Genomic DNA, 27280 nt, shown 5'->3' with positions numbered 1-27280 from the left:
AACATAGCTTAGGTACAGACACAACTGTACAGAAACAAATCTTAAATAGTTGTTTTTATTTAGAACCAGCATCCCATAGAACATAGCGTGCGGTTTACAGTCCCGTACATTGGTCCTTCGTGCCGGATTACAGCCGGATAGAACATAGAAGATTCCGGATTACAGCCGGATAGAACATAGAAGATTCCGAATAACAGTCGGATATCGAAAACATAGTTCCGAACAACAGTCGGAAAACCTATAGTACAACTCGGATAACAGCCGGGTATAGTCAAATCCCGGGTAACAGCCGGGATACAGGAGTGTCTGGACAACAGCCAGACACGACACAGTATGAAAACCAGGAGTATGAAGTCGACAGAGATGGAACGGCCATCAACAGAAGACCCACCGGTCACCAACACAGCAACTCCCGCAGTCGCGGCCGCCGCCGTCACAGATAGAATAGATACAGCAGCCCCGCTGGTTACAGAACAGCCTGGTGGTGGTAGTACCGAAACATCTACTACTACTGGGACCAGCTCGGGCACCACAACGACGACGACGGGCACAACAGACGATACAGATAGGACTACGGGGGAATCCAACACAGAAGATAGCGTACAGAACGAGACGTTACGACCTGGATCGGTGGTCAGAGCCCCATCAGCGCCACACTCTACAGCTTCAAAGAAACGGCGCCTAGCCTTACTTAAAGCAAAAGAGGAACTCCTGAAAAAAGAAGTCGAACTGGCAGCAGCACGCGTCGCTACGTTAGCCGAAGAATCCGACGACGACACAGACATAGAGATAGCAAGTGTGAGCGACGTACGCACACGCACAAAGACGTGGGTGGACCAGCACTCAACGCTGGCCCTCCCGCTGCCCGCCAACATAGCACCCTTAACTATAACGGGTGAATACAGAACCACAGTAGAAGAAAAACCGTCGCAAACTCAACACAGTCAGGCCCCTCCCGCGACACCTATAAACAAGGGAGCAAAACACAGCATAGCAGCACCCACTACACAAGGTGGATGCATCTCAACTCCCGTCACGGCGGGAGAACATGCGATCGCCAAACAACCATCGATAGAAATTACACAGTTAGCACAAGCGATCACGTTAGCTGCGCGATCAGCGTGTCCTACACCGCGCAGCACCTTCGAGCTTCCAACATACAGTGGATCTCACACAGAATGGCTGTCTTTCTACGCAGCCTACACAGCGACAGCTCCATCCTACTCCGACCAGGAGAACTTAGTACGCCTGCGGAAGAGCCTGAAGGGAATGGCGAAAGAAACGGTCGAAAGTCTTCTCATGTACAACGCGAACCCCACCGACGTAATGAAGACACTACAGCTTCGATTCGGCCGCCCCGACGCTATAGCCACACCGAGCTCGACCGCCTCCGAGCTCTACCGCGCCTCAGCGACTCAGCCAAAGAAGTATGCGTATTTGCGACGAGGGTAAACAACATTGTGGCCACACTACGCGCCCTCCGAAAACAACAGTACCTGTATAACCCCGAGATAACTAAGCTCACTATAGACAAACTGACACCGACAATACGCTATAGATGGTACGACTTCGCGGCTGAGCAATCAGAAGACGACGCCGACCTACTGAAACTCGCAAGGTTCCTCGAACGCGAGGCTGAACGCTGTGGACCTTACGCGCAACCAGAGCGCGACACAGCCTCATCACAAACACAGCGGACAGCACCCGGCGCCGTCCAAATTCGAAAACAGACACAACAGCGTACTTACTCCACAACGGAAAAGGATAAGACAGCGTGCCCCGTATGCGACAAGACGGGCACACGGCGGTAAAATGTCAACAATTCACCGACGCGAACACAGACAAACGATGGGAAATGGCAAAAAACAAGTCACTATGTTTTCGATGCCTCACTCGACGCACTCTCAAACATGAGTGCAAAGCCCGAACATGCAACACCAACCAGTGCAACCGCACTCATCACCCTATGCTACATTTCCTGAAAAGAGAGGTCCCCGAAGAGAAAACAGAAACAGTCAGCACGGCATGGACGACGAGAAGAACTCACACCTTCTTAAAAATCCTCCCTGTCAAAGTCTCCGGTCCACAAGGCGATGTCGACACCTTCGCCTTACTCGACGACGGGTCCACAGTCACCCTAGTCGACGCCGACATCACCAACCAAGTCGGCATAAAGGGACCGAGCGACCCGCTACGCATAGAAGCCCTCTCAACCGACATAGGAGTCAGGAAATCACAGCGTGTAACACTCACGGTACACGGGGCGACTAACACCTTCGACACGCATGCCCGGACGATAGAAAACCTACAGCTCTCACCGCAACGCATCGAAAACGACGACCTCACCGAGTGCCACCACTTGTCCGACATCGCTCAACAACTAGTCTACGAGGCGACACCGAAGATACTAATAGGACAGGACAACTGGGAGCTACTCCTCGCCACAGAAACAAGAAGAGGGGCGCGGCATCAACCGGTCGCCTCCCTCACCCCTCTCGGCTGGGTGCTACACGGCGCACACACGCGCACTATAGGACATCGAATCAACTACATTACCGCACCCACACCCGAAGATAGTATGGACGAACAGCTCCGTCAGTACTTCGCCATCGAGTCTCTCGCTATAGAACAGAAAAGGCCACAAAGCGACCCCGAACAGCGTGCGCTCAACATACTCGCCGAACGCACTACACGTAGCGACGACGGTCGTTACATAACGTCGCTACTGTGGCACACAGACAACGCGTCCATGCCCGACAACTACAATAACGCGTACAACCGCCTACTGTCTACAGAAAAAAAGATAGATAAAGATCCACTACTTAAACAGAAATACAACGAACAGATGGAAACGCTTATAGAAAAGGGCTATGCCGAGCCCGCTCCGAGTACCAAAACAGCCAATAGAACTTGGTACTTACCTCATTTCCCCGTTCTCAACGCAATGAAACCGGGAAAAGTACGCGTCGTACACGATGCCGCAGCCAAAACGCAAGGTGTATCACTCAACGACTACCTGCTCACCGGTCCCGACTTACTACAGTCTCTACCGGGGGTACTCATGCGCCTCCGCCAGCACAAGTACGCCGTGTCCGCCGACATCAAGGAAATGTTCATGCAAGTCAAGATACGTGAACAAGATCGGGACGCCCTCCGCTACCTCTGGCGAGGCGACAATAGAGGCGACACGACTCCCCGAGAGTACCGCATGACATCACTCATCTTCGGAGCAAAGTCATCACCTGCGACAGCAATCTACATAAAGAATAGCAACGCCGAGCGGCACAAAGTCACAGACCCGGACGCGTACGACGCAATAGTCCGCAATCACTACGTCGATGACTATCTACAGAGCTTCGAGACAATAGAACAGGCCGTAGCTACGTCGAACAGAGTACGCGAGATACACAGCGAAGCACACTACGAGCTACGACAATGGACCTCAAACTCACAAGAGGTTCTCACAGCACTCTCGGAGCCATCGACGACAACTCAGTCAGTCTCACTCGACGAAAACACGAAGACCGAACGTATACTAGGTCTCATCTGGAAGCCGTACAGCGACGAGTTAGCCTTCAACCTCGATCTAGCACGTCTGCCACAAGACGTGCTAAACAGAAAACAACCCACCAAGCGTGAGGCGCTTAAAATAGTCATGTCATTGTTCGACCCTCTCGGTCTCGCTTCGCCTGTCACATCTAAGGCGAAACAACTCCTTCAAGAAGTATGGAGAAGAAACACCGAATGGGACCAGCCGATCGACACCGACCTCGCCGCACAATGGACGGAGTGGATAGAACATCTCAAGAAGCTAACCCACGTCGCGATACCCAGATGTCACTTACACTACAGCGACGCTAGTAACATGCAACTACATGTTTTCCTCGACGCTAGTGAAACAGCCTTCGCCGCCGCGCTATACTGGCGCATACAGTCGCCGGAGGGACACGTGACTACATCACTGGTCTTGGGGAAGGCCAAAGTCGCACCGCTCAAAGTCACGTCAATCCCACGCCTGGAACTACAAGCGGCCGTCATGGGCAGTCGTATGGCCGCGACTGTAATAGAAGAACACGACCGAAAACCATCGTCAGTCACGTATTGGTCCGATAGCCGCACAGTACTCACCTGGCTAAAAACGGGCGCTCGCTCGTACAAACCATATGTCGCACATCGAATCGCGGAAATAGAGGAGGTCAGCAAGCTAAACGAGTGGCGTTGGGTTCCAACTAAACTCAACGTCGCCGACGACGCGACCCGCGACGTACCAAATGACTTCGATGTACAACACAAATGGTTCAGAGGCCCGGAATTCTTACGTGACAAGCCGACTACGTGGCCTGCGGTGAAGCCACTACATATAGAAAACACCGGCGAAGAGTCACCACAACGACACTAACAACAGCGCTCCCGGACAGCAATAGATTCTCGAAATGGGAACGCCTACTGCGAGCCACCGCTCGCGTCCTTCAGTTTATAGCTCTATGCCGCCGCGGCGCTGACGAGAAAGTCAACTACAAACGCACGGCGAAAGTCAGAGAAACAGACAGCACATGGGGGCGAAAATATAGAACCGCCACACCCCGGCCTACAAAACAGGGGGACGACAGCTACAGAAAATTCATCCCACTAGATGCCCGATATAGCAAGGAGGCCGAAGCCCTCCTAGTACGCGCCAGTCAACAACAGTCGTTCAAGAGCGAAATAGACACTCTGCAGAAAGGGGGCAACATACCCCATTCAAGCCGACTACGTCCCATCGCGGTCGAACTAGTCAACGGCGTGATTCAACTTAAATCACGTATAAGCGCGGCAACGGACATAACAGCGCAGACACGAGCACCGGCGGTCATCGACGGCGACAACCACGTAACAAAACTATACGTGGAGTACATACATCGACGCCTACATCACGCGAGCGTCGAGGCTACGATCAACGAATTCCGCCAGTACTACTGGATCCTACGCTTGCGTCCAATCACACGCATGCTCATACATAGATGTCTGCCCTGCCGCATACGACGGTCGACACCACCGCGACCACCGACGGGTAACCACCCGCCGACCCGACTAGCGCACCATCAACGCCCTTTCACGCACACTGGGCTTGATTACTTCGTATGTTTCTTCGAATGTTTCGCCCGGACATTGAAGGAAACAGACGTATTGCCGATTTAAATTTAAATTTTACTATTTCTTGCGTAAAGTAACTTGACATCTAACACAAAGTAAAAAGGTTGCATATCGTCTCTGTGCATCACGGAAGCGACCAGTGCAAGCGGCGCCCCTCACCTCCGCGAGTAAAAAAGACAACTGCAATAATTCGTCCTCATCGGTCGGACGCGCACAAGTTTGAAGATAAAGTGAATCATTCCACGTCCACAGTACACCCTAAGCGGTAAGATAAATCAAGTTTGTTTTGCTATAAATCGGAAATATGAATATCATGCGCTCCCCACCGTCTGTACTATCTGCCTCGAATCCAGATATTTCAAAAACATCAAGTGATGCGCCAGATGCGCCTAAAGATCAAAACGTTAACGTTTTACCAAGAAGCAGTTCAAAACGCTCCCGCTTGGATTCAGACGGAGAAGTCGATGATTTTCGAAGCTTCAAAGACGAACTAAAAGATATGTTTACTACTATGATGAATCAACAAAATTCTAGACTTGATAAACTGGAACAAAAAATATCTGATATAAAGACTCAAAATAGTTCAATCCAAAACACTAATTCAGATATTGATAAATCACTGAGAACACTGTCCCAACAGTTAAAAGAACTAGAAAAAAAGATTGACGGAATGGAAGAAGAAAGATCAGAAGTAAAAATCAAAATCGTCAACATGGAAAATAAAATTGAAGCACTAGAACGAAACTATAGAAAGACAAGCTTTGAAATCAGAGGAGTACCAATTAGACAGAAGGAATCCAAACAGGACCTTTATGAAATGATTAGAGGCATTTTAAACTTTTCAAACGCCAAGATTGATCTATCAGATATCCGAGATGTTTATCGCCTACGTACCCGAGATTCAACTAGAACTACGGTTGTTGCTGAAGTATCTAATACACTTCTGAAAGATAAGTTCCTAACGGCTATCAAAGCTTACAACAAAGAGAACAAGGAAACTCAAGTCAACTCTAGTCATCTGGGTTTAGATGGACCGCAAACTCCAATCTATATCTCGGATCACCTTACTATGAAATCCAAAAGGCTCCTCTATCTTGCTCGGGAAATGGCGAAAACAGAAAACTACCAATATTGCTGGACTGTGAATGGCAGAATCTTTCTGCGCAAAAAAGAAGGAGATCCCCATATTTTACTCAAGAACGAAGCTATGCTCCAATCACTAAAACAACAAGCTGAACCTGCACAATGACTGGTGATTGGTCTTAGATTTACTTACATGCAATACTCTTTTTATTTCATTTTATAGCTTTATTATTTTAGAAAGTTACTATTGTTTTATAAAATATACACATCACACTGACACTCATACCTATCAACGCCTCAGTAAGCAAATAATATCATTCAAACACAATTATTCACACATGTGCCTCACCATACATTTTCAATCTCACACACTCACTCACACTTCTACCACACCTACGGGTAAACACTCCACATACACAAAAATTTGCTATCCTTGTCATGCCCACTGCGTTAAATTTACACAGAAATATAATCCTCCACCCAACATTAGGGTGCTAAAATCTCTAATAAAACATGGCTAACTTACAGGAGATAGTATCTGACATTGATAATACAATCAATGTCAATAATGCAGTGAGCATAGATAAGCCTGAGGATTGTAAATATCTTCTTAGCAAATCACAGCATCAACTCAATATTATACATCAAAACATAAGAAGTATCAACCGTAATTATGATAACTTTCTAGTACTCATGGAGCGATTGGATGTACCTCTGGATCTTATTGTTTTATCAGAATGTTGGCTTTCTGAAGGCTCCGAAATACCACTGTTGCCTGTTATATCAAATTTTACATCCCATTACAATAAAAAATACATTAACCAAAATGATGGAGTTGTTATTTATACTAACAATAATATACCATTTAAAGTAGTGGAGCCACAAACACCTGAACTCAATTGTATTATAGCAACTCTGCAAAAGGACTACGCTTTTATCTGTTTGTATAGACCGGATGCATTCAAGGAGACTTATGTCTTCTTAGAATCCCTTGAGTCGGTTCTATCACAATTGTCTCATTTCAAAAACATTGTACTGATTGGCGACATAAATATCGACATAAGAATCGACAATATAGATAGAAGATCAGACGCCTACCTTAATTTTATGTCCACTTACGGTTTGTTTCCCACTCACTTAATACCCACACACGACAAAACATGTCTAGACCATATCTTTGTTAAGACGAAAATAGAGTCAAAAACTATTATCTGCAACACAACGATAACTGACCACGCATGCGAATTGATATCACTATCTTTAGACTCCTTACCGAAAATAATAAATAGACATATATCAACATGCATTAATTACGATGAGGCAATAAAGGAATTATTCCTCTTAAACTGGACAGAAATATTAACTAGTAGTGATGCCAACACAGCCACGGAAACATTCCTAAACATCCTAAAAAACATAATTAACAAGCATTCAAAACAAATAAGGGTCTCACACAGGAAAAAAATAATTAAGCCGTGGATAACACCAGGCTTGATTAGATGCATGAGAAATCGCGACCGGCTACATCAGAAACTTAGAAAAGATACAAAAAATGAAATATTAAGGATTACATACCTAAGATACAGAAACACATGCAATAAGATTCTAAATAAACTTAAACGAAATTATGAAAGAAGACAAATCAACAAATACAAAAATGATATCAAGAAAAGATGGAACATAATTAAACAAGTCTGCAATATTAACACTACTTCTAGACAACCCACAGAACTCCTAAATTTACATTCTAATCCTAAAACGTCACTAGACCAAGTAAATAACTATTTTATCAATGTAGGTAAAAATCTCGCGCAGGATATTCTAGACAGAACACATACATCAGAACAACAACTTGTAAATACAAACACCACTTTATCAACAGCCTCACAATCCTTTGTTCTGTTGAATACGGACGAAACCGAAGTTCTCACTACAATAAATTCGCTCAAATCTAGTAACGCAAGTGGCTGGGATGACATTCCGCAAACATTCCTTAAATCTGCCGCTCATGCACTAGCTCTTCCAATTTCTATTATTTGCAATATATCGTTTGCAACGGGTGTATTTCCACAGGCCTTTAAAAAGTCAGTAGTTATCCCAATATACAAGTCAGGGGACAGAGACGACATATCAAACTATAGACCTATCTCTTTACTACCATCTATTTCCAAAGTTTTTGAAAAACTATTAAATAACAGACTCAAAAAGTATTTAGAAAAATTCAATCTTTTATCGCCTACACAATTTGATTTCAGAGAAAAAATGTCGACAACTGACGCTATTAATACCCTCACCTCTTATATAACCAGAAATACAGATGGAAAGAACAAATGTCTGAGTATATTTCTAGATCTAAGCAAAGCATTTGACACCGTCTCTGTCTCCTTACTCTTGAGAAAAATGGAATCAAAGGGAATACGGGGCATGCCCCTAGAATTATTTAAAGATTATCTTACATGTCGGACGCAATGTGTTAGACTTGAAAACCAGTATAGTTCAGATGATCACACTAAATATGGGGTGCCTCAAGGCAGCGTGTTGGGGCCAACACTATTCTTAATATATATAGACGAACTGTCACGGCTTAAAATAAAAGATACCCAGATTATTACTTTCGCCGATGATACTGTTATCACCTTTTCTGGTAAAACGTGGTCCCTGGTAAACGGAAATGCAGAGGAAGGCTTTAAAGTAATTACTCGTTGGCTAGACCAGAACCTATTGACGTTGAATCACTCAAAAACCAAATATATCACCTTTGGTATACAATCTAACTCATTGCCTTCACCCGGAACCATTTGTATCAAAGCACATGTATGTAGCAATAACCAAAATTGCCATTGCAGACCTCTTGCTGAGGCTAAATCAATTAGGTATCTGGGGGTTATCCTAGACCAGCACCTGAATTGGAAGGAACACACAGCTGCTATTAGCGGACGTTTAAGAAAACTAATATTTATTTTTAAAAACCTGAGATATGTATGTGATCCTTCGTTACTAATAACTGTCTATTTTGCCTTGTCGCAATCAGTCTTAACTTATGGAATTTCAGCTTGGGGGGGTTGTTGCAAAACCATACTTAAAAAACTAGAGCGAGCCCAACGACAATTACTTAAAACGATGACGTTTAGACATCGAAAATTCCCGACTGAAGAATTGTATCGAAGTACCAAGGTACTAACGGTCAGACAATTATTTATGAAGGCTGCTATACTTATCCAACACAAAAAAGCGCCTGACTACAGTTTTTCAAACCGCAGAAAAGATATAGTATACAAAAAACCTAAGAGTAGAACATCCTTTGCCCAACGATCACTTTCTTTCCTCGGCCCGCTTCTGTACAATAGGTTAAGTAGCCATATAACTCTAAGAAGAACTATAAGGTTCATCATATCCATCTTAGGACTTCGTATCAACAGTGGCTGCAAGTTGTCTTTGATTACTTGTGGCTCTGCCCACCCCATTTGGGATTACGGGCGTGAGTTTATGTAAAAAAAAAAAAACTCCTCAATGGGTATTTCTTGTCACTGAACTATGACGACACCGAAAAACTTCTTATAATTCCTACATAAAACACACAAAACAACTAAATACTAGGTACTACACATGCACGTACCTACAGACCAACACACACACACACACAACCTACCAAAATTTTCACCCTTACATTACCTCTGTCTACCCCACCGAGGATGTAGGTGTGATGTTATGGTATGCACACAAATACACTCATACGCGCAGTCACACAAATACACGTAACAAGTAGCAAACATGCTCCCATACACACACACACTCATATAAAAACTTTACACCAATCTAGCTAACATCCATACTAATATTATAAATGCGAAAGTAACTCTGTCTGTCTGTCTGTCTGTCTGTCTGTTACTCTTTCACGCCTAAACGGCTCAACGGATTTTGATGAAATTTGGTATGGTGATAGATGATAACCTAGAAATGGTCATAGGCTATTAATAATCACGCCATCGTTCTTAGGGGGTAGGCAGTTGGCAGATAACTAAATTGATTTAGTGATTTGTAGTCGTTTTTGTTGGGACTTTTGCTCTTTCACGTCTAAACGGCTGAACGGATTTTAATGAAATTTAGTAAGGTAATAGTTGGTTATCTAAAAACGGTTGTACGATCAAATTGATCACGTCATCGTACTTAGGGGGTAGGAAGTAGGCAGAAAACTGAATTGAGTTAGTGATTTTTTTATGGTTTTTGCTGGGAGTTTTGTCTATCATGCCTAAACGGCTCAACGGATTTTGATGAAATTTAGTTAGCTGATAGATAGTAATCTAGAAAAGGATATGGCCTATTAATATTTATGCTATCGTACTTAAGGCGTAGGCAGTAGACAGAAAACTAATTAGGTTAGTGATTTTTATTGTTTGTTTTAAAAGTTTGTCTCATTCACGCCTTAACGTCTGAACGGAATTTTATAAGACTTGGTTAATTTAAAGATAGGATCTTAGGCACGGACACAGGCTACTTTTTATGCCGGGAAAATACCTCATTCCCGCGGAAATCTAGATTTCGTGATCGTGTCAAGAAGCGCATGACGCCATAGCTACTGGAATGATTTCGATGTTTTTTTTTAAACTGAGTGACTTCAAGTTAGTATTTGATCACTTTTCTAACTTAGAGGGTAGGTAGGCGCCATAATTTAGGGAATTTATGATAAAATTTTGATGCAACTGTCTTTATTAAACAGTTATATCTCATTCCTACAGGAACCTACACATAGCTATAGCTAGCTATCTATTAACATTAAAACTCTTTCTAGAATCACATTACGCCAATTAATTGATCTGATTTGTATAAGTTTTTTTATTCAACTGACTGTTACATTACATACAGATAAAATCTAATTACTTACACCACATAATTAATATAGTACTACATGACTAGCTACGCTTTAAACTTGAGGAGGTAATTCGATAGACATTTATACGAACTTGTAAGCCCAGTAATCAATCATAGTAATAAGGTAATACTCATTTTAGACAAAGAAACGGATAGGTAATCAGTTCGTCAACGAAATTATCTATACTTATAATAAATCTGTAGAGAGGTCAATTCTGTACATTAAATATTTTTTCAAAATAACTATCAGGGGGTGATAAGTGGTCGATACTGATGCCAAAAATGCAATCAGTAAAATTTTTGTCTGTCTGTCTGTCTGTCTGTCTGTCTGTCTGTCTGTCTGTCTGTCTGTCTGTATGTTCCTTATAGAAACAAAAACTACTAGACGGATTTTAATGAAACTTGGTACAATTATTCTTCACACTCCTGGACAGGTTATAGTATACTTTTCATCACGCTACAATCAATAGGAGCAGAGTAGTGAAGGGAAATTCTTTTGTATGAAAAATCTAAACCACTCAAGTTAGACGTTTGAAATTTGGCATGCAGGTACCTTAAATACCGTAGAGGTGCACTAAGAAAGGAATTCCCGAAAATCCTACGGGAACGGGAATTAGCGGGAAAATCCTTTTGTATTAAAAATCTAAACCACTCAAGTTAGACGTTTGAAATTTGGCATGCAGGTACCTTAGATACCGTAGAGGTGTATTAAGAAAGGAATTTCCGAAATTCCTACGGGAACGGGAATTAGCGGGAAAATCCTTTTGTATGAAAAATCTAAACCACTCAAGTTAGACGTTTGAAATTTGGCATGCAGATACCTTAAGTACCGTAGAGGTGCACTAAGAAAGGAATTCCCGAAATTCCTACGAGAACGGGAATTAGCAAGAAAATCCTTTTGTATGAAAAATCTAAAACCACTCAAGTTAGACGTTTGAAATTTGTCATGCAGGTACCTTAGGTACCGTAGAGGTGCATTAAGAAAGGAATTCCCGAAATTCCCACGAGAACGGGAATTAGCGGGAAAATCCTTTTGTATGAAAAATCTAAACCATTCAAGTTAGATGTTTGAAATTTGTCATGCAGGTACCTTAGATACCGTAGAGTAAGAAAGGAATTCCCGAAATTCCCACGGGAACGGGAATTAGCGGGAAAATCCTTTTGTATGAAAAATCTAAACCACTCAAGTTAGACGTTTGAAATTTGGCATGCAGGTACCTTAGATACAGTAGAGGTGTACTAAGAAAGGAATTTCCGAAATTCCTACGAGAACGGGAATTAGCGGGAAAATCCTTTTGTATGAAAAATCTAAACCACTCAAGTTAGATGTTTGAAATTTGTCATGCAGGTACCTTAGATACCGTAGAGGTGTACTAAGAAAGGAATTCCCGAAATTCCCACGGGAACGGGAATTAGCGGGAAAATCCTTTTGTATGAAAAATCTAAACCACTCAAGTTAGACAATTGAAATTTGGCATGCAGGTACCTTAGATACCGTAGAGGTGCACTAAGAAAGGAATTCCCGAAAATCCTTTTGTATGAAAAATCTAAACCACTCAAGTTAGACGTTTGAAATTTGGCATGCAGGTACTTTAGTAAACTTAAAGCTTAGTTGCAACAGGATATTACAAAATTCCCACGGGAACGGTAGTTAGCGGGAAAAAACATTTGTATGAAAAAATCAAATCTAAATAAAAGGAGAAACTGACTGACTCAGTGACTGACATATCAACGCATAGCCTGAACGGCTAAACGTAGGCATTTGAAATTTGGAAGGGACATAGCTTAGGTACCGTAGAGGTGCACTAAGAAAGGAATTCCCGGAATTCCCACGGGAACGGAAATTAGCGGGAAAATCTTTTTGTATGAAAAATCTTAACCGCTTAAGTTAGACGCTTGAAATTTGGCATGCAGGTACCTTAGTTAACTTAAAGCTTAGTTGCAACAGGATATTGCAAAATTCCCACGGAAACGGGAGTTAGTGGGAAAAAAACATTTGTATGAAAAAATCGAAACCGCGTAAGATAGATATTTTCAATTCAATTCAATTAAATTATTTATTGCATTCCATGTAGTACAATGGGGTGTTACATAGGCATAGGAACTAAAACATGGACCCTGTAGGGCACAGCAACGTTGAAGGGAAGAGAGGAAGTGTGTATTAAAATTAAAACTCAATGAACAATCAATTAAAAAAAAACAATTCAATCAATTGATTCAATCTAGCATGCATGCATACCTTAGTAAATATAAAGTTTATTTTTGGCTGTATTTTGAAAAATGGGAGTTATTGGGAAAAAAAAATGTACTTATGAAAAAATCTAAACTGCATAAGTATGCACTCCCACACACACAAAGATCTCTCTCTTATATAACACGCCACGCGGACGAAGTCGCGGGCAAAAGCTAGTATATATTATGCGACTGCCTACACTACAGATTCTATCCGGGAAAATGCTTCGAATAATATTCAGAAAGCAGCGGCGTCAGATACAAAACGTTTCAATCAGGGTCGTGCTATTAGGCCGTATAAAAAAGGTGATTACGTTTTTATTAAAAGTAGTGAACGAAATCAAACCAAATTAGATAGGAAGTTTAGGGGTCCGTTTGTAATAACATCCGTATTAGAAAACGATCGTTACGAATTAAAAAGCATTTAACGGCTCACATCGTGTCTACAAATATGCACACGAGAACTTACGCTCAGTACCCCAGGGACTTGATGGGTTGCTCGAAATTACTACTAGTCTCATGAATGATGAGGAGGCCGAGACGGCGTCGGAAACTGTTGACGATTTACATTCTGTTATTGATCACGAAGAACAGAGAGATCCAATTTGGAACATGTTATGCGAAGATCCTAATACCACCACCGCTCATTCAGACACCCTCACTGCTAATTCAGACACCCTCACTGCTGGGTCAGAGACTCTAAGTGTTTGTTCGGATCCTGAAACGCTAGATGTACGATGTGAGGTTGAATGAAGTTTACACTACTGAATTGATGACTTTTATGAATATGGGTAGCCTAAGATATTTTATTAATTGTTATTTTATTATATAGGCAGTAGTGTAACTTGTACCGTGTAACTTGTACCGTCCGTTCTTTCATTGTGTATGCTTGAAAAAGTAGAATTTGGTGATACTATTTTTATGCACTGTAATCTGCAATGTACCTAACCTGAATTGATGCAATAAACGTTATTATTATTATTATTATTATTACTGAGCAAGATTAAAATAGAGGTTGGTATCAAGAGATAAAGTGTTGAACCAAAATGTAACCTTGTATATGTTGGATATTGAACTATGGGTTAACGTGGTCGTAAGGATAGTGTCATCCAAGCCAACTCACTGCGGGTTGTTGCAAGGATACACCCATCCGGTCCAGTTAACGAAGTCAAGTGTGTGGTTAACGTGGTCGAAGGGACAGTGTCATCCGAGCCAGTCTATCTTGGGCGGTTGCAAGGATACACCCGTCCGGTCCAGTTAACGTGGTCGAAAGGACAGTGTCATCCGAGGATGCACCCGTCCGGTCCACCGGTATAGCTGGTCGAATGGATGGTGTCGTCCGGTCCAGGCCTGCTTAGGCTGGTCGTAAGGACACACTCGTCCGGTCCAGATTGTTGAGTTACTCATTAAGACAGTGTCGTCCGGTCTAGGTCTATGCAGGCTGGTCGTAAGGACACACTCGCTCAATCCAGATTGAAAAGTTGGTCAAGAGGACAGTGTCGTCCGGGCTATGCCAACGCAGGCTGGTTGTAAGGACACACTCGCGCAGTCCAGGCTGTTGAGTTGCTGGGATGAAACATGCCGTCTGGTCCTTCTATATAGATGGTCGTTTGGACTCATGCTTTTAATAGTATCCCGACAGTCTGTGTTAACTTGTAAAGTTGCATATTTGTGTTTTATTAAAGGCGATTGGTGTAAATACTGATCAGCAGGATGGACGAGCGGATCGAGCGATGATTTGGGTTTTAAATTGTTCTCAGGACAAGATTAATAGGCGCCCGTGGACGGTCGACAGTCAGTCTGGCCGTGACGGCGCATCCTACTGCGTCGGGTGGTTTCGTCTGGCCGAAGTTGGACAGAGTGTTGGACAGCCGACACTCTAGCGAAGCGTCGTGTCTCTGGCAGCACTAGGCCATCTTGTTTATGACTTTTTGAGCTAGCGCGCCAAAATTTGCGACGAATCGCTAAATTCCTGTGTGATTATTGTGATTTTACTTAGAATTTGTGAACTGTTGTGTTATTGCAGTTAAGGACTAGTTGTCGGTATAATTAACTTTGTAATGTTATTGAATTACCTAAATTGAAATTTTATTACATTACTAGCTGGTACCCGCGACTTCGTCTGCGTACTTTTAATTTGAATATTAAGGATTATATAAAAGGAACGGTATAGCATGTGATTAAAAGAGAGTAAGTAGGTATATTTAAAAAAAATAAAAAATATCTGTTTACAGTAGTTATAAAGTACCTATGTATTCCATTGAGTGGCAGAAATTACCTAGGAATATTTATCGGTCCCTTATGTCCAAGACACTTACAGGGGTCAGCGTCACGTTGTGTACAAAAATATTTTAAAATGACCTAATTTAAAACTTTTTTGTACACAACGTTTGCTATTTTGTTATTATTTGTTAAAATGTGGAGATTGTTTGGACTCGACACTCGCGAGCAGGACACGTATACACCACGTGCGCTCCCCCACCATAAGACAGCGCCGTTGACTGCCGCCACACTTCGGCGAATGTGCGCGACGACGAACGACGACCGACGGCAGTGGCGGCGATGCAGAGTATTCGTTAAAAGGAACTTTATCTACAAAAGCCAAATTTTTTTTAACTTGATACACCCAAAACTACTAAATATCATGTTCCTAGGTTCAGTGGTTAATATTTTGTATACAAAAAGTTTGGCTTCGTAGTTCCCGTTCCGAATCCGTTCCGTTCCGTTCGAATTTCGGGAAATCCGTTTGTTGAAAAACTCTGCACATCCTAAGAGACCTACGTACCAAGTTTCATGGTTTTATCTTCAAAAATGACGAATACCCATACAAACTTTCAACCCGTATTTCACCCCCATACTGGTAAAAATTTCAAAATGCTTGAACAAACGATTTTTTGTTTGTTATTTAGTGCCTAAACACAAAATTTAATATTTTTATCTTGAAAAATGACGAACCTCATAAAAAATTTCAACACCTATTTCATCCCCTCAAAGATCGAATTTTCAAAAACGCTTTAACAAATTGTTTTTTTATTTCTTATCAAGTTCCTAAATATAAAGTTTCGTGGTTTTATCCCCAAAAATGACGAACTCCCATACAAACTTTCAACCCTCATTTCACCCCCTCACTGGTCGAAATTTCAGCAACGCTAGAACAAATGTTTAATTATTTTTTATCAAGTGCTTAAATATAAAGTTTCATGGATTTATATTTTAAAATTAAAATATCCCATACAAACTTTCAACCCCTATTTCAATCTCTTCGTCCCTTCTTTTCGCAATAAAAGGTATCCTATTTTCTTTCTCAGGGTCTAAAGATTGTCTGTGCCAAATTTAATCAAAATCGGTTGAGAGGTTTAAGCGGGAAAGCGTAACAGACAGACAGACAGACAGAGTTACTTTCGCATTTATAATATTAGTAAGGATTATTTTCCCTCGTTAAATAGTAAACAAACTAAGTGTAGGTGTTATAATTTCGTTGACGAACTGATTACCTATCCGTTTCTTTGTCTAAAATGAGTATTACCTTATTACTATGATTGATTACTGGGCTTACAAGTTCGTATAAATGTCTATCGAATTACCTCCTCAAGTTTAAAGCGTAGCTAGTCATGTAGTACTATATTAATTATGTGGTGTAAGTAATTAGATTTTATCTGTATGTAATGTAACAGTCAGTTGAATAAAAAAACGTATACAAATCAGATCAATTAATTGGCGTAATGTGATTCTAGAAAGAGTTTTAATGTTAATAGATAGCTAGCTATAGCTATGTGTAGGTTCCTGTAGGAATGAGATATAACTGTTTAATAAAGACAGTTGCATAAAAATTTTATCATAAATTCCCTAAATTATGGCGCCTACCTACCCTCTAAGTTAGAAAAGTGATCAAATACTAACTTGAAGTCACTCAGTTTAAAAAAAAACATCGAAATCATTCCAGTAGCTATGGCGTCATGCGCTTCTTGACACGATCACGAAATCTAGATTTCCGCGGGAATGAGGTATTTTCCCGCCATAAAAAGTAGCCTGTGTCCGTGCCTAAGATCCTATCTTTAAATTAACCAAGTCTTATAAAATTCCGTTCAGACGTTAAGGCGTGAATGAGGCAAACTTTTAAAACAAACAATAAAAATCACTAACCTAATTAGTTTTCTGTCTACTGCCTACGCCTTAAGTACGATAGCATAAATATTAATAGGCCATATCCTTTTCTAGATTACTATCTATCAGCTAACTAAATTTCATCAAAATCCGTTGAGCCGTTTAGGCATGATAGACAAAACTCCCAGCAAAAACCATAAAAAAATCACTAACTCAATTCAGTTTTCTGCCTACTTCCTACCCCCTAAGTACGATGACGTGATCAATTTGATCGTACAACCGTTTTTAGATAACCAACTATTACCTTACTAAATTTCATTAAAATCCGTTTAGCCGTTTAGACGTGAAAGAGCAAAAGTCCCAACAAAAACGACTACAAATCACTAAATCAATTTAGTTATCTGCCAACTGCCTACCCCCTAAGAACGATGGCGTGATTATTTATAGCCTATGACCATTTCTAGGTTTATTTTTTGACCATCTATCACCATACCAAATTTCATCAAAATCCTTTGAGCCGTTTAGGCGTGAAAGAGTAACAGACAGACAGACAGACAGACAGAGTTACTTTCGCATTTATAATATTAGTATGGAAGTATGGATATAGAGTTGAAGTGTTTCTTGAAGTTATCGTTTTATTCAGTGTCTAAACTTTATTTAAATTACTTGGATCGAGATGTGTGATAGTGAAGGCCCCTCTGAACTCATAGCATGGGTTCTCATCGCGAACATTAGGAAACATTGTTCAAAAAATTTTCAATAGATGACGCTAATAGTACCGATTTGTAATTAAAGTTCTTTAAAAGCCAATAATCGATAAATAGGCACTAAAATTATGTTTTATAATTTAAAAGTTATACTCCAACCAAAAGTTAATCAAAGATATTGGCATTTAATGGAGATTTTTATATTTTTAAATTTAGTTGTTACTCTAGCGGATTTACGTCGGAACTACGTCGAGTATGGAGCTTGTTGAGGGGTTGAATGGTCTCGTTTTTATCAACGCCATCTATAATTGTGTGTAAGAAGCTCGCTTAAAGTTGCGCCATCTATCGTTTATTATTGCAACATCGATCTAGCTTTGCCACAGATAATAAAATATTACGTTTTTAAAAGTTTGTGTTTATTTGCAAAATACATTTTTATTGAATTTATTAAATGTTTAGTTGTAATTCCCATAAATTATGGGAGATACAATATCAAATTTTAAAAATAATATAACCACCTATAGATATCATTAGCAACTAAATTTGAGAACAAAAAAAAACGCAACTTTCAAATAACGTAGGTAGGTTAGTACCTACCTATGTTTGAAAATGTTTGTTTTCGCTCGTTGAATTCCGAGTCGAACGCGCTTTCTACGTTTTGTGTATTGTGATTTACAAACTGACCCTGGATTGAAATCGGACTTTGATTTGGCTTCATGAAACCTGCTTTCACGTAGCGACACAGGAACAGTGGTTATAAAAAATGCCTGCACACAATTGTTCTTATTATAATTGTACAAATTCTTCGGAACAGAAGTCAATGTTCCGTTTTCCGTGGAATGACGTCAACCGCCTAAAAGTATGGCTTGAGAATTGCGGTAAGTAGTTAAATGTTTACTTTTATTTATTTTTAATATTAAACTGCAAAAAGTTATCAAACAATTTGAAAGAATCAATGACAATCAAGACTGGAATAAAATAAAAAGAAATACCTACTTAACATGGCGGGAAAGTTATTGCCACTCCCCCTATTTGCTAGACTATTATTTTGATAATCGGTTTATCATTTGTCACTATTTAGTTTACCATAATTACTGTAATACTTAAAATCAAGCTGAGATCAACAGTTTAGAGCAGTAGAACAGTTTTTTCTGTCTGAAGAACATAATAATAATTAGGTATTGTGCTCAATGTCAATTTGGAATTATTAAATTAACTTTTGTACAATTGGGTAATTTAGCATGGCATATAGATATACTAATCAAACTTGAAAATCTTAATTAGTGATTTTTAACATATTCTTACTGGGAACTTAGGGCCTCCAGATTCTGAACCAATTGCTATAACTACTAAAGCACTGGAATAGTCAAAAACTTGTAAAGTACCTACTATATACCAATATTGTATGCGATGCATTTATATTTCCAAGTGAACTGTGGAATAAAAGGGACAAAAGTTAAAAAAAGTCAATCTAGTACATAATTATTTCTGAATTTTGGACTGTTTTATTGAACATTTTATAGACCAGGGCGGTTAAAATACCCACATCGAAGCAATTCATCTAAGTAAGCAATATTGCAGTTTCACATTTGTGCATATAAAAGTAAGTGTGTGATGCAAACAAATGTCAAATAGCAATATTGCTTTCTTAGATGAATTGCTTTGATGTAGCCATTTTGACCCCCCAGATATCTACTTACACATTTACTTTTAATTTAAGTTGAAAATAAATAAAAATAAAACATTAATTTATTTCTTCTTATACAGTCTTAATAGATACCTAAGATAAATTACTATCTACCAAACCTACAGTTTTATACCAATTTCACACATCGGGACTGTGTACAGAAGCCAGGAACCCAAATGAGGTATACCTAGTATCTTGGTCTCGCTCACGCAGGTACCAATCTATACATACATTATGTATAGGTAGGTACCTACAAGAACTTAATAAGACATGTCAAAAGTTGCTGTTTTAGTGGATTCTGCCTCTGTGTATTACCTATTGATTAGAACATTAGACTTATGATCTGGAGGTCCGGGTACTGTTTCTGATATTATCAAAATTACTTTGTGAGATTATTCATCACAAATCAAATATTTTTAACTAGCTTTTGCCCGCGACTTCGTCCGCGTGGCGTGTTATATAAGAGAGAGATCTTTGTGTGTGTGGGAGTGCATACTTATGCAGTTTAGATTTTTTCATAATTTTTTTTTCCCAATAACTCCCATTTTTCAAAATACAGCCAAAAATAAACTTTATATTTACTAAGGTATGCATGCATGCTAGATTGAATCAATTGATTGAATTGATTTTTTTTTAAATTGATTGTTCATTGAGTTTTAATTTTAATACACACTTCCTCTCTTCCCTTCAACGTTGCTGTGCCCTACAGGGTCCATGTTTTAGTTCCTATGCCTATGTAACACCCCATTGTACTACATGGAATGCAATAAATAATTTAATTGAATTGAATTGAAAACATCTATCTTACGCGGTTTCGATTTTTTCATACAAATGTTTTTTTCCCGCTTACTCCCGTTTCCGTGGGAATTTTGCAATATCCTGTTGCAACTAAGCTTTAAGTTAACTAAGGTACCTGCATGCCAAATTTCAAGCGTCTAACTTAAGCGGTTTAGATTTTTCATACAAAAGGATTTTCCCGCAAATTTCCGTTTCCGTGGGAATTCCGGGAATTCCTTTCTTAGTGCACCTCTACGGTACCTAAGCTATGTCCCTTCCAAATTTCAAATGCCTACGTTTAGCCGTTCAGGCTATGCGTTGATATGTCAGTCACTGAGTCAGTCAGTTTCTCCTTTTATTTAGATTTGATGATTTTTTCATACAAATGTTTTTCCCGCTAACTACCGTTCCCGTGGGAATTTTGTAATATCCTGTTGCAACTAAGCTTTAAGTTTACTAAAGTACCTGCATGCCAAATTTCAAACGTCTAACTTGAGTGGTTTAGATTTTTCATACAAAAGGATTTTCCCGCTAATTCCCGTTCCCGTAGGAATTTCGGGAATTCCTTTCTTAGTGCACCTCTACGGTACCTATGGTACCTGCATGCCAAATTTCAAACGTCTAACTTGAGTGGTTTAGATTTTTCATACAAAAGGATTTTCCCGCTAATTCCCGTTTCCGTGGGAATTTCGGGAATTCCTTTCTTAGTACACCTCTACGGCATCTAAGGTACCTGCATGACAAATTTCAAACGTCTAACTTGAGTGGTTTAGATTTTTCATACAAAAGGATTTTCCCGCTAATTCCCGTTCTCGTGGGAATTTCGGGAATTCCTTTCTTAGTGCACCTCTACGGTACCTATGGTACCTGCATGCCAAATTTCAAACGTCTAACTTGAGTGGTTTAGATTTTTCATACAAAAGGATTTTCCCGCTAATTCCCGTTCCCGTGGGAATTTCGGGAATTCCTTTCTTAGTGTACCTCTACGGTATTTAAGGTACCTGCATGACAAATTTCAAACGTCTAACTTGAATGGTTTAGATTTTTCATACAAAAGGATTTTCCCGCTAATTCCCGTTCCCGTGGGAATTTCGGGAATTCCTTTCTTAGTGCACCTCTACGGTATCTAAGGTACCTGCGAGCCAAATTTCAAACTTCTAACTTGAATGGTTTAGATTTTTCATACAAAAGGATTTTCCCGTTAATTCCCGTTCCCGTGAGAATTTTGGGAATTCCTTTCTTAATGCACCTCTACGGTACCTATGGTACCTGCATGCCAAATTTCAAACGTCTAACTTGAGTGGTTTAGATTTTTCATACAAAAGGATTTTCCCGCTAATTGCCGTTCACGTGGGAATTTCGGGAATTGCTTTCTTAGTACACCTCTACGGTATCTAAGGTACCTGCATGACAAATTTCAAACGTCTAACTTGAGTGGTTTAGATTTTTCATACAAAAGGATTTTCCCGCTAATTCCCGTTCTCGTGGGAATTTCGGGAATTCCTTTCTTAGTGCACCTCTACGGTATCTAAGGTATTTGCATTCCAAATTTCAAACGTCTAACTTGAATGGTTTAGATTTTTCATACAAAAGTATTTTCCCGCTAATTCCCGTTCCCGTGGGAATTTCGGGAATTCCTTTCTTAGTGTACCTCTACGGTATCTAAGGTACCTGCATGCCAAATTTCAAACGTCTAACTTGAGTGGTTTAGATTTTTCATACAAAAGGATTTTCCCGCTAATTCCCGTTCCCGTAGGAATTTAGGGAATTCCTTTCTTAGTGCACCTCTACGGTATCTAAGGTACCTGCATGCCAAATTTCAAACGTCTAACTTGAGCGGTTTAGATTTTTCATACAAAAGGATTTCCCTTCACTACTCTGCTCCTATTGATTGTAGCGTGATGAAAAGTATACTATAACCTGTCCAGGAGTGTGAAGAATAATTGTACCAAGTTTCATTAAAATCCGTCTAGTAGTTTTTGTTTCTATAAGGAACATACAGACAGACAGACAGACAGACAGACAGACAGACAAAAATTTTACTGATTGCATTTTTGGCATCAGTATCGACCACTTATCACCCCCTGATAGTTATTTTGAAAAAATATTTAATGTACAGAATTGACCTCTCTACAGATTTATTATAAGTATAGATGATCACAAACAGTTAGAACATACAAAAATTTATGCAACATACCTACTACAGTACAAATGGGAGGCCTGTTTAAGCAATTTCTTCCAGGCAACCACTACCATGATCCAACCATTAATCTTTGTTTAGTTATGACATTGCGGACTAAGTCACTTAATTGTCCGAAAAAGTAAGAGTAAGCTTTGCTTCAGAAATTAAATAGTTGGTCCGGGCTACCACCAGAACGATTACCTCCTGTTATTTGAGGGTAGAGACGATCCAGCAGTGGAACATCTTTAGGCTATTTATGTTTTATTGAAAATTATATTTATTTCTTGTAGGTAATATGAACATTGCCCACTTGCCTGCACAAAATTTGCGGTCAAGGTATTTATGCATTGACCATTTCAATATCAAGTATGTACTAAATGAGACTGGTCATAGAAAAAGACTCCAGAGAAGTGCAGTTCCAGAACCATATCAGACTCAAGACATTCAAAATCGCTCAAGCACTTCCTCACCAGGTAAGCACAATTAATTTGTCAAGTTATTACCTACAATTGGGTAGGTAGGTACTTACCTACCACCGAATTAATACAAATACAATCAAATTTTTATTGTAGGTTAGGTACCTACCTATTGCTTGAATATCTACATAATATTGGGTTTTAGTATAGTCATAGTGAGTTATTACCTACATGAATGATACCTACCGATCTTGAGTTTTTTGAAATGTTAGGTACCTAGCTAATTACAACTTACCTACTACTTAGATGTAGACAAGTTAATGTAGGTACCTACCTACCTAGTTAAATGTTTAAAGTTGGGGATAGGTTGTTTGTATGAAGTGTGCGGGCTGTGATGATAGATAGGTTCGATAGGTGCCTATAGACGTCTCGATTCCGAACCATTTTCAGTAACTAAACTATAATAAAGCCGTATTAACATAAATTGTAGGGTTTAAAATAATTAAAGACGTAAAATATTACTTTATTGTACCTATACCAAGATACCTACCTACTATCTATAATACCTACTTAATACCTTAATGACAAATTGACAGCCTCCGTAGTCTAGTGGTTAGAGCGATGGGCTCAAGATCTGGAGGTCCGGGTTCGATTCCCGATGGGAACATTGTCGAAATCACTTTGTGAGACTGTCCTTTGTTTGGTAAGGACTTTTCAGGCTTCAATCACCTGATTGTCCGAAAAAGTAAGATGATTCCCTGCTTCGGAAGGCACGTTAAGCCGTTGGTCCCGGCTATTAGCCGTAAAAACACCTCCACCAACCCGCAGTGGAGCAGCGTGGTGGAATATGCTCCATACCCCCTCCGGTTGATTGGGGGGAGGCCTGTGCCCAGCAGTAGGACGTATATAGGCAGTTTATAATACCTTAATAGGTAAGTATCTACCTAGGTAAGTTAGGTAGCTATAGGTAGAAAAGTAGCTTTTCGCTTTCAACTTTACGCAGACGGCGATTGTCGTAGATGGGTAGGTAATGTAACCTACCATAACGTAACCAGTTGTTTAAGCCTGAAGGGGTAACAAACATACAGGCAGATTTACCTACATACCTAGGTACCTACTACGCATCGCAATCGCATCGCATCATACGTACGGTACGTACCTATCATTTGCGTTTGCGCGACTCAGCCAGTAGGTAGGTACCTGCCTACCTACTTACCTACAATCGTAATAACACGTGACCTCGCGCAACGCAACAAGCTAGAATGGATCTTATCTTTATAATGACATAAAGTCTATAGTTGCTCGACACACGGAATTGAGACGTAGTTGTTTACAATCTTGTACAAAACAGTGCACCGCGCTTACAGGGCTTATAGGTATATATTGGTGCTAATTCCTGTAAATACCATCTAATTTTATTTTAAGTTATATCTGTCATTTTCTTATCCGCCGAAAAGGAAAGGGACGGGTAATCGACAAGCATAAAATTTATGGAACACACGTCAATTTTAAGCACAAATCTAAACCAACCGTCTAAAAATTTTACATCAGTCAATAACCCGACACGTTCATTTACTCATTCTTCCTAAAATTAAGAGCTGTGAATCATCCGTCCCTTTCCTTTTCGACGGATATGAAAATGACAGATATAACTTAAAATAAAATTAGACGGTGTCTCCAGGAATCGGGGCCATTATAGCGGTTATTAAACTACCCAAACGCGATGCGTCGAGATCGCGGGCTCGGGCATCAGGATCGGGCAGTGTTATAATAAACAGTTCATTGGTGGGCGACCCACGATTTCGTCATACATTTTATAGGTAGGTAGGTTACATTGGTACACACGATGACCTGACGCATCGTGTGTGGCAGATGAATCGAGTTAATGTAGGTAATAAAGCCTTATCATTCCACTTACTTAAGTAGGTAGGTACCTACTATGTTTGTCGCTCTTTCACGCAAAACCTATACCGCAGCGTAGCTACCTAAAATCATATAGGTACGTAAAGTAAGGCCAACCAGACGAGATACAAAAAGATAAACAAACGGACCATTACTGAGTTACATTGCGATAACCAGGGATTATCATCTCTGTCCTTATCACTCGTACGCGCAGTTATGGCGTCAGTTGGTCAACGACAGCTGTCGTTGTGTTTCGTGGTAGGTACAGGAAAGCAGTCGGTACTGCAGCTGTCAACATTTGGACCGCCATTTTATGAACATGTTCATTTCTGTTTGGATTGCGTTCGAAGTGATACATATTTTTTCGTCCCCGTATTTACCTACTTAGATTTTTGTTCTTATTATTCCGTTTCTGTTACTTTTATTTTTGATTTTTGCTGGTATTATGAGTAGTTGTTGATTTAAACACAGTATTGACAACATGATTGATAATACGATAGTTTTATCATAAACACAGCTGACTCGGACTCTTCCGACGAATCATCTTTGTCTAGTACAGACGACAGCGATTAAAATTCGAACTTTATGATAATTTATTCAAATATAAATGTTTTGAACCTCTGAAACTTTGTTTACATTCTATATCTCGTCTGGTTGCCTTTAACACGTCAGTAATCTAATCATTATTTTTATTTATTTTATTTTAAGTTATATCTGTCATTATAATTAAAATCAATTTATTCAAACAATTAAAAACAAAACAAACACACCCTATTAATAAAACACCTCCTCCGATGCGTCACATCGAGGCAAGGTGCCCAACAGGCTGGCAGCGTTACCTCTCTGAATCGCCAGGCTAATTCTCTGACAGAAATAACTACCAGCCCTAGCATCCCCCGAAGCCCCGATAAGACGCATTGAGAGATCTGTCATTATTATTTTTTTATTCTATCTGTCATTATAATAATATTATAAAACAAAGCTCCCACGCCATTCGCTCGTCTGTTTGTTGGCGGCTAACTCAAAAGAAAAAAAAAATAATGACAGATATAACTTAAAATAAAGTTAGATGTGTTTACAGGAATTAGCACCAATGTCATGACTTATAAGAAGTGTTATATATTTTTTTCTTTGAGCTTCTATATTTGCAACTTTTTACCACGCACTTCGCATGTTGCCAGTTCGGCGCCTAACCGCGCACCGCGGAGAAATACTGTCACGTCGCTATATTAACAGTAACTTTGCGTCCCACTTTTTGAGCGCTGATGTTCAATCTATGTCCGAAAAAAATCAAGACTAGTGGGAGCTTTCATCGAAAAAGCTGCCTAATGGTTTTGAGATATAACAAAACAATGTATTGTGGTTTTTTATAAGTACCTACCTATGTCTATCTTTTAGGTATCACTTATCATACACATTTTAATATTTATAAAATGGCTACGTTAATACGTTAATTACCTACCTACTTTAATGAATGTTATAATTGCCCTTTTCTTCCTTTATGTTAGGTATTGTTATCTCCAACAACTTTGCTTTACATTCATCTTTTGGGGCCTTTGGCGACTCAATCATAACCCTGACACTAGGGTTGATGAGGCTGATATTCCACCCACGATAAGAAGATAAGATTCACGACATTATTTAATACATACTATTTTTCTTTTTAGGTTCATCAGGTACTTTTAAAGTACTGACACTGAAAAAGGTGTACAAAAATAAACGGCTTCGCGACTGCGAACTTGAAGAGCTCGTGGAGCCGCCAGCAGTAGCATACCAGTGCAACACGCCGAAGAGAAGACGGTTGTCAATTACTGAAGACACGCCAAAATGCAAAGTATTAAAAAACAAATTAGTATTGTATCTAACAATAACAAAATGTAATACCTTTTGAATTAAAGAAGTAGTTTAATTGAATATTTATTGTATTTTCATTCTAGTCATTAAAAAAAAATCCAACTTCATTAAATTTGTTAATTTTAATAATCAAGTAGGTATCTTAATTATAATATACTAATACTACTTTTATATAAATTGTAATGAACAATTAGTTATTTATAGTTACGTTAAATGATATCTATCTATGTAATGGAAAGGGGATAGTAAAATAAAAAAGACACATTTCTATTGTTTAGTTATTTATTCAAAACCATACACAAACTCAGTTGAATCAGAAAAGCTGGATCAGTGT

General features: G+C 39.7%; 2 protein-coding genes across 2 annotated transcripts; both read left to right on the top strand.

Annotated features, from left to right (window-relative positions):
- The first annotated feature begins 363 nt into the window (after window positions 1-363).
- On the top strand, window positions 364-1811 carry LOC126381492 (uncharacterized). Its single transcript, XM_050030972.1, has 2 exons — window positions 364-1448; window positions 1559-1811. The coding sequence occupies exons 1-2, from the start codon at window positions 364-366 to the stop codon at window positions 1809-1811; spliced, it is 1338 nt and encodes a 445-aa protein (XP_049886929.1).
- Window positions 1812-1855: 44 nt separating this feature from the next.
- LOC126381491 (uncharacterized) lies at window positions 1856-15228 on the top strand. The gene is made up of 5 exons (XM_050030971.1): window positions 1856-4335; window positions 4419-5118; window positions 5774-6023; window positions 13793-14006; window positions 15078-15228. The coding sequence occupies exons 1-5, from the start codon at window positions 1856-1858 to the stop codon at window positions 15226-15228; spliced, it is 3795 nt and encodes a 1264-aa protein (XP_049886928.1).
- Window positions 15229-27280: the final 12052 nt, after the last annotated feature.

This window comes from Pectinophora gossypiella, unplaced genomic scaffold (assembly GCF_024362695.1).
Source record: "Pectinophora gossypiella unplaced genomic scaffold, ilPecGoss1.1 Pgos_57, whole genome shotgun sequence".
NCBI lineage: Eukaryota > Metazoa > Arthropoda > Insecta > Lepidoptera > Gelechiidae > Pectinophora > Pectinophora gossypiella.
This window is presented reverse-complemented; position numbering and strand designations above follow the sequence as displayed.

What these genes read in the sequence shown, in the direction of transcription:
- LOC126381492 (XM_050030972.1), top strand. Translation starts at nt 364, where the DNA reads ATGGAACGGCCATCAACAGAAGACCCACCGGTCACCAACACAGCAACT. An exon ending in TATGCGTATTTGCGACGAGG is followed by an intron (nt 1,449 to 1,558) that starts GTAAACAACATT and finishes AATACGCTATAG; the next exon opens with ATGGTACGACTTCGCGGCTG.
- LOC126381491 (XM_050030971.1), top strand. Translation starts at nt 1,856, where the DNA reads ATGGCAAAAAACAAGTCACTATGTTTTCGATGCCTCACTCGACGCACT. An exon ending in ACACTGGGCTTGATTACTTC is followed by an intron (nt 5,119 to 5,773) that starts GTATGTTTCTTC and finishes CTGTCCCAACAG; the next exon opens with TTAAAAGAACTAGAAAAAAA. An exon ending in CCGAGATGTTTATCGCCTAC is followed by an intron (nt 6,024 to 13,792) that starts GTACCCGAGATT and finishes ACTTACGCTCAG; the next exon opens with TACCCCAGGGACTTGATGGG.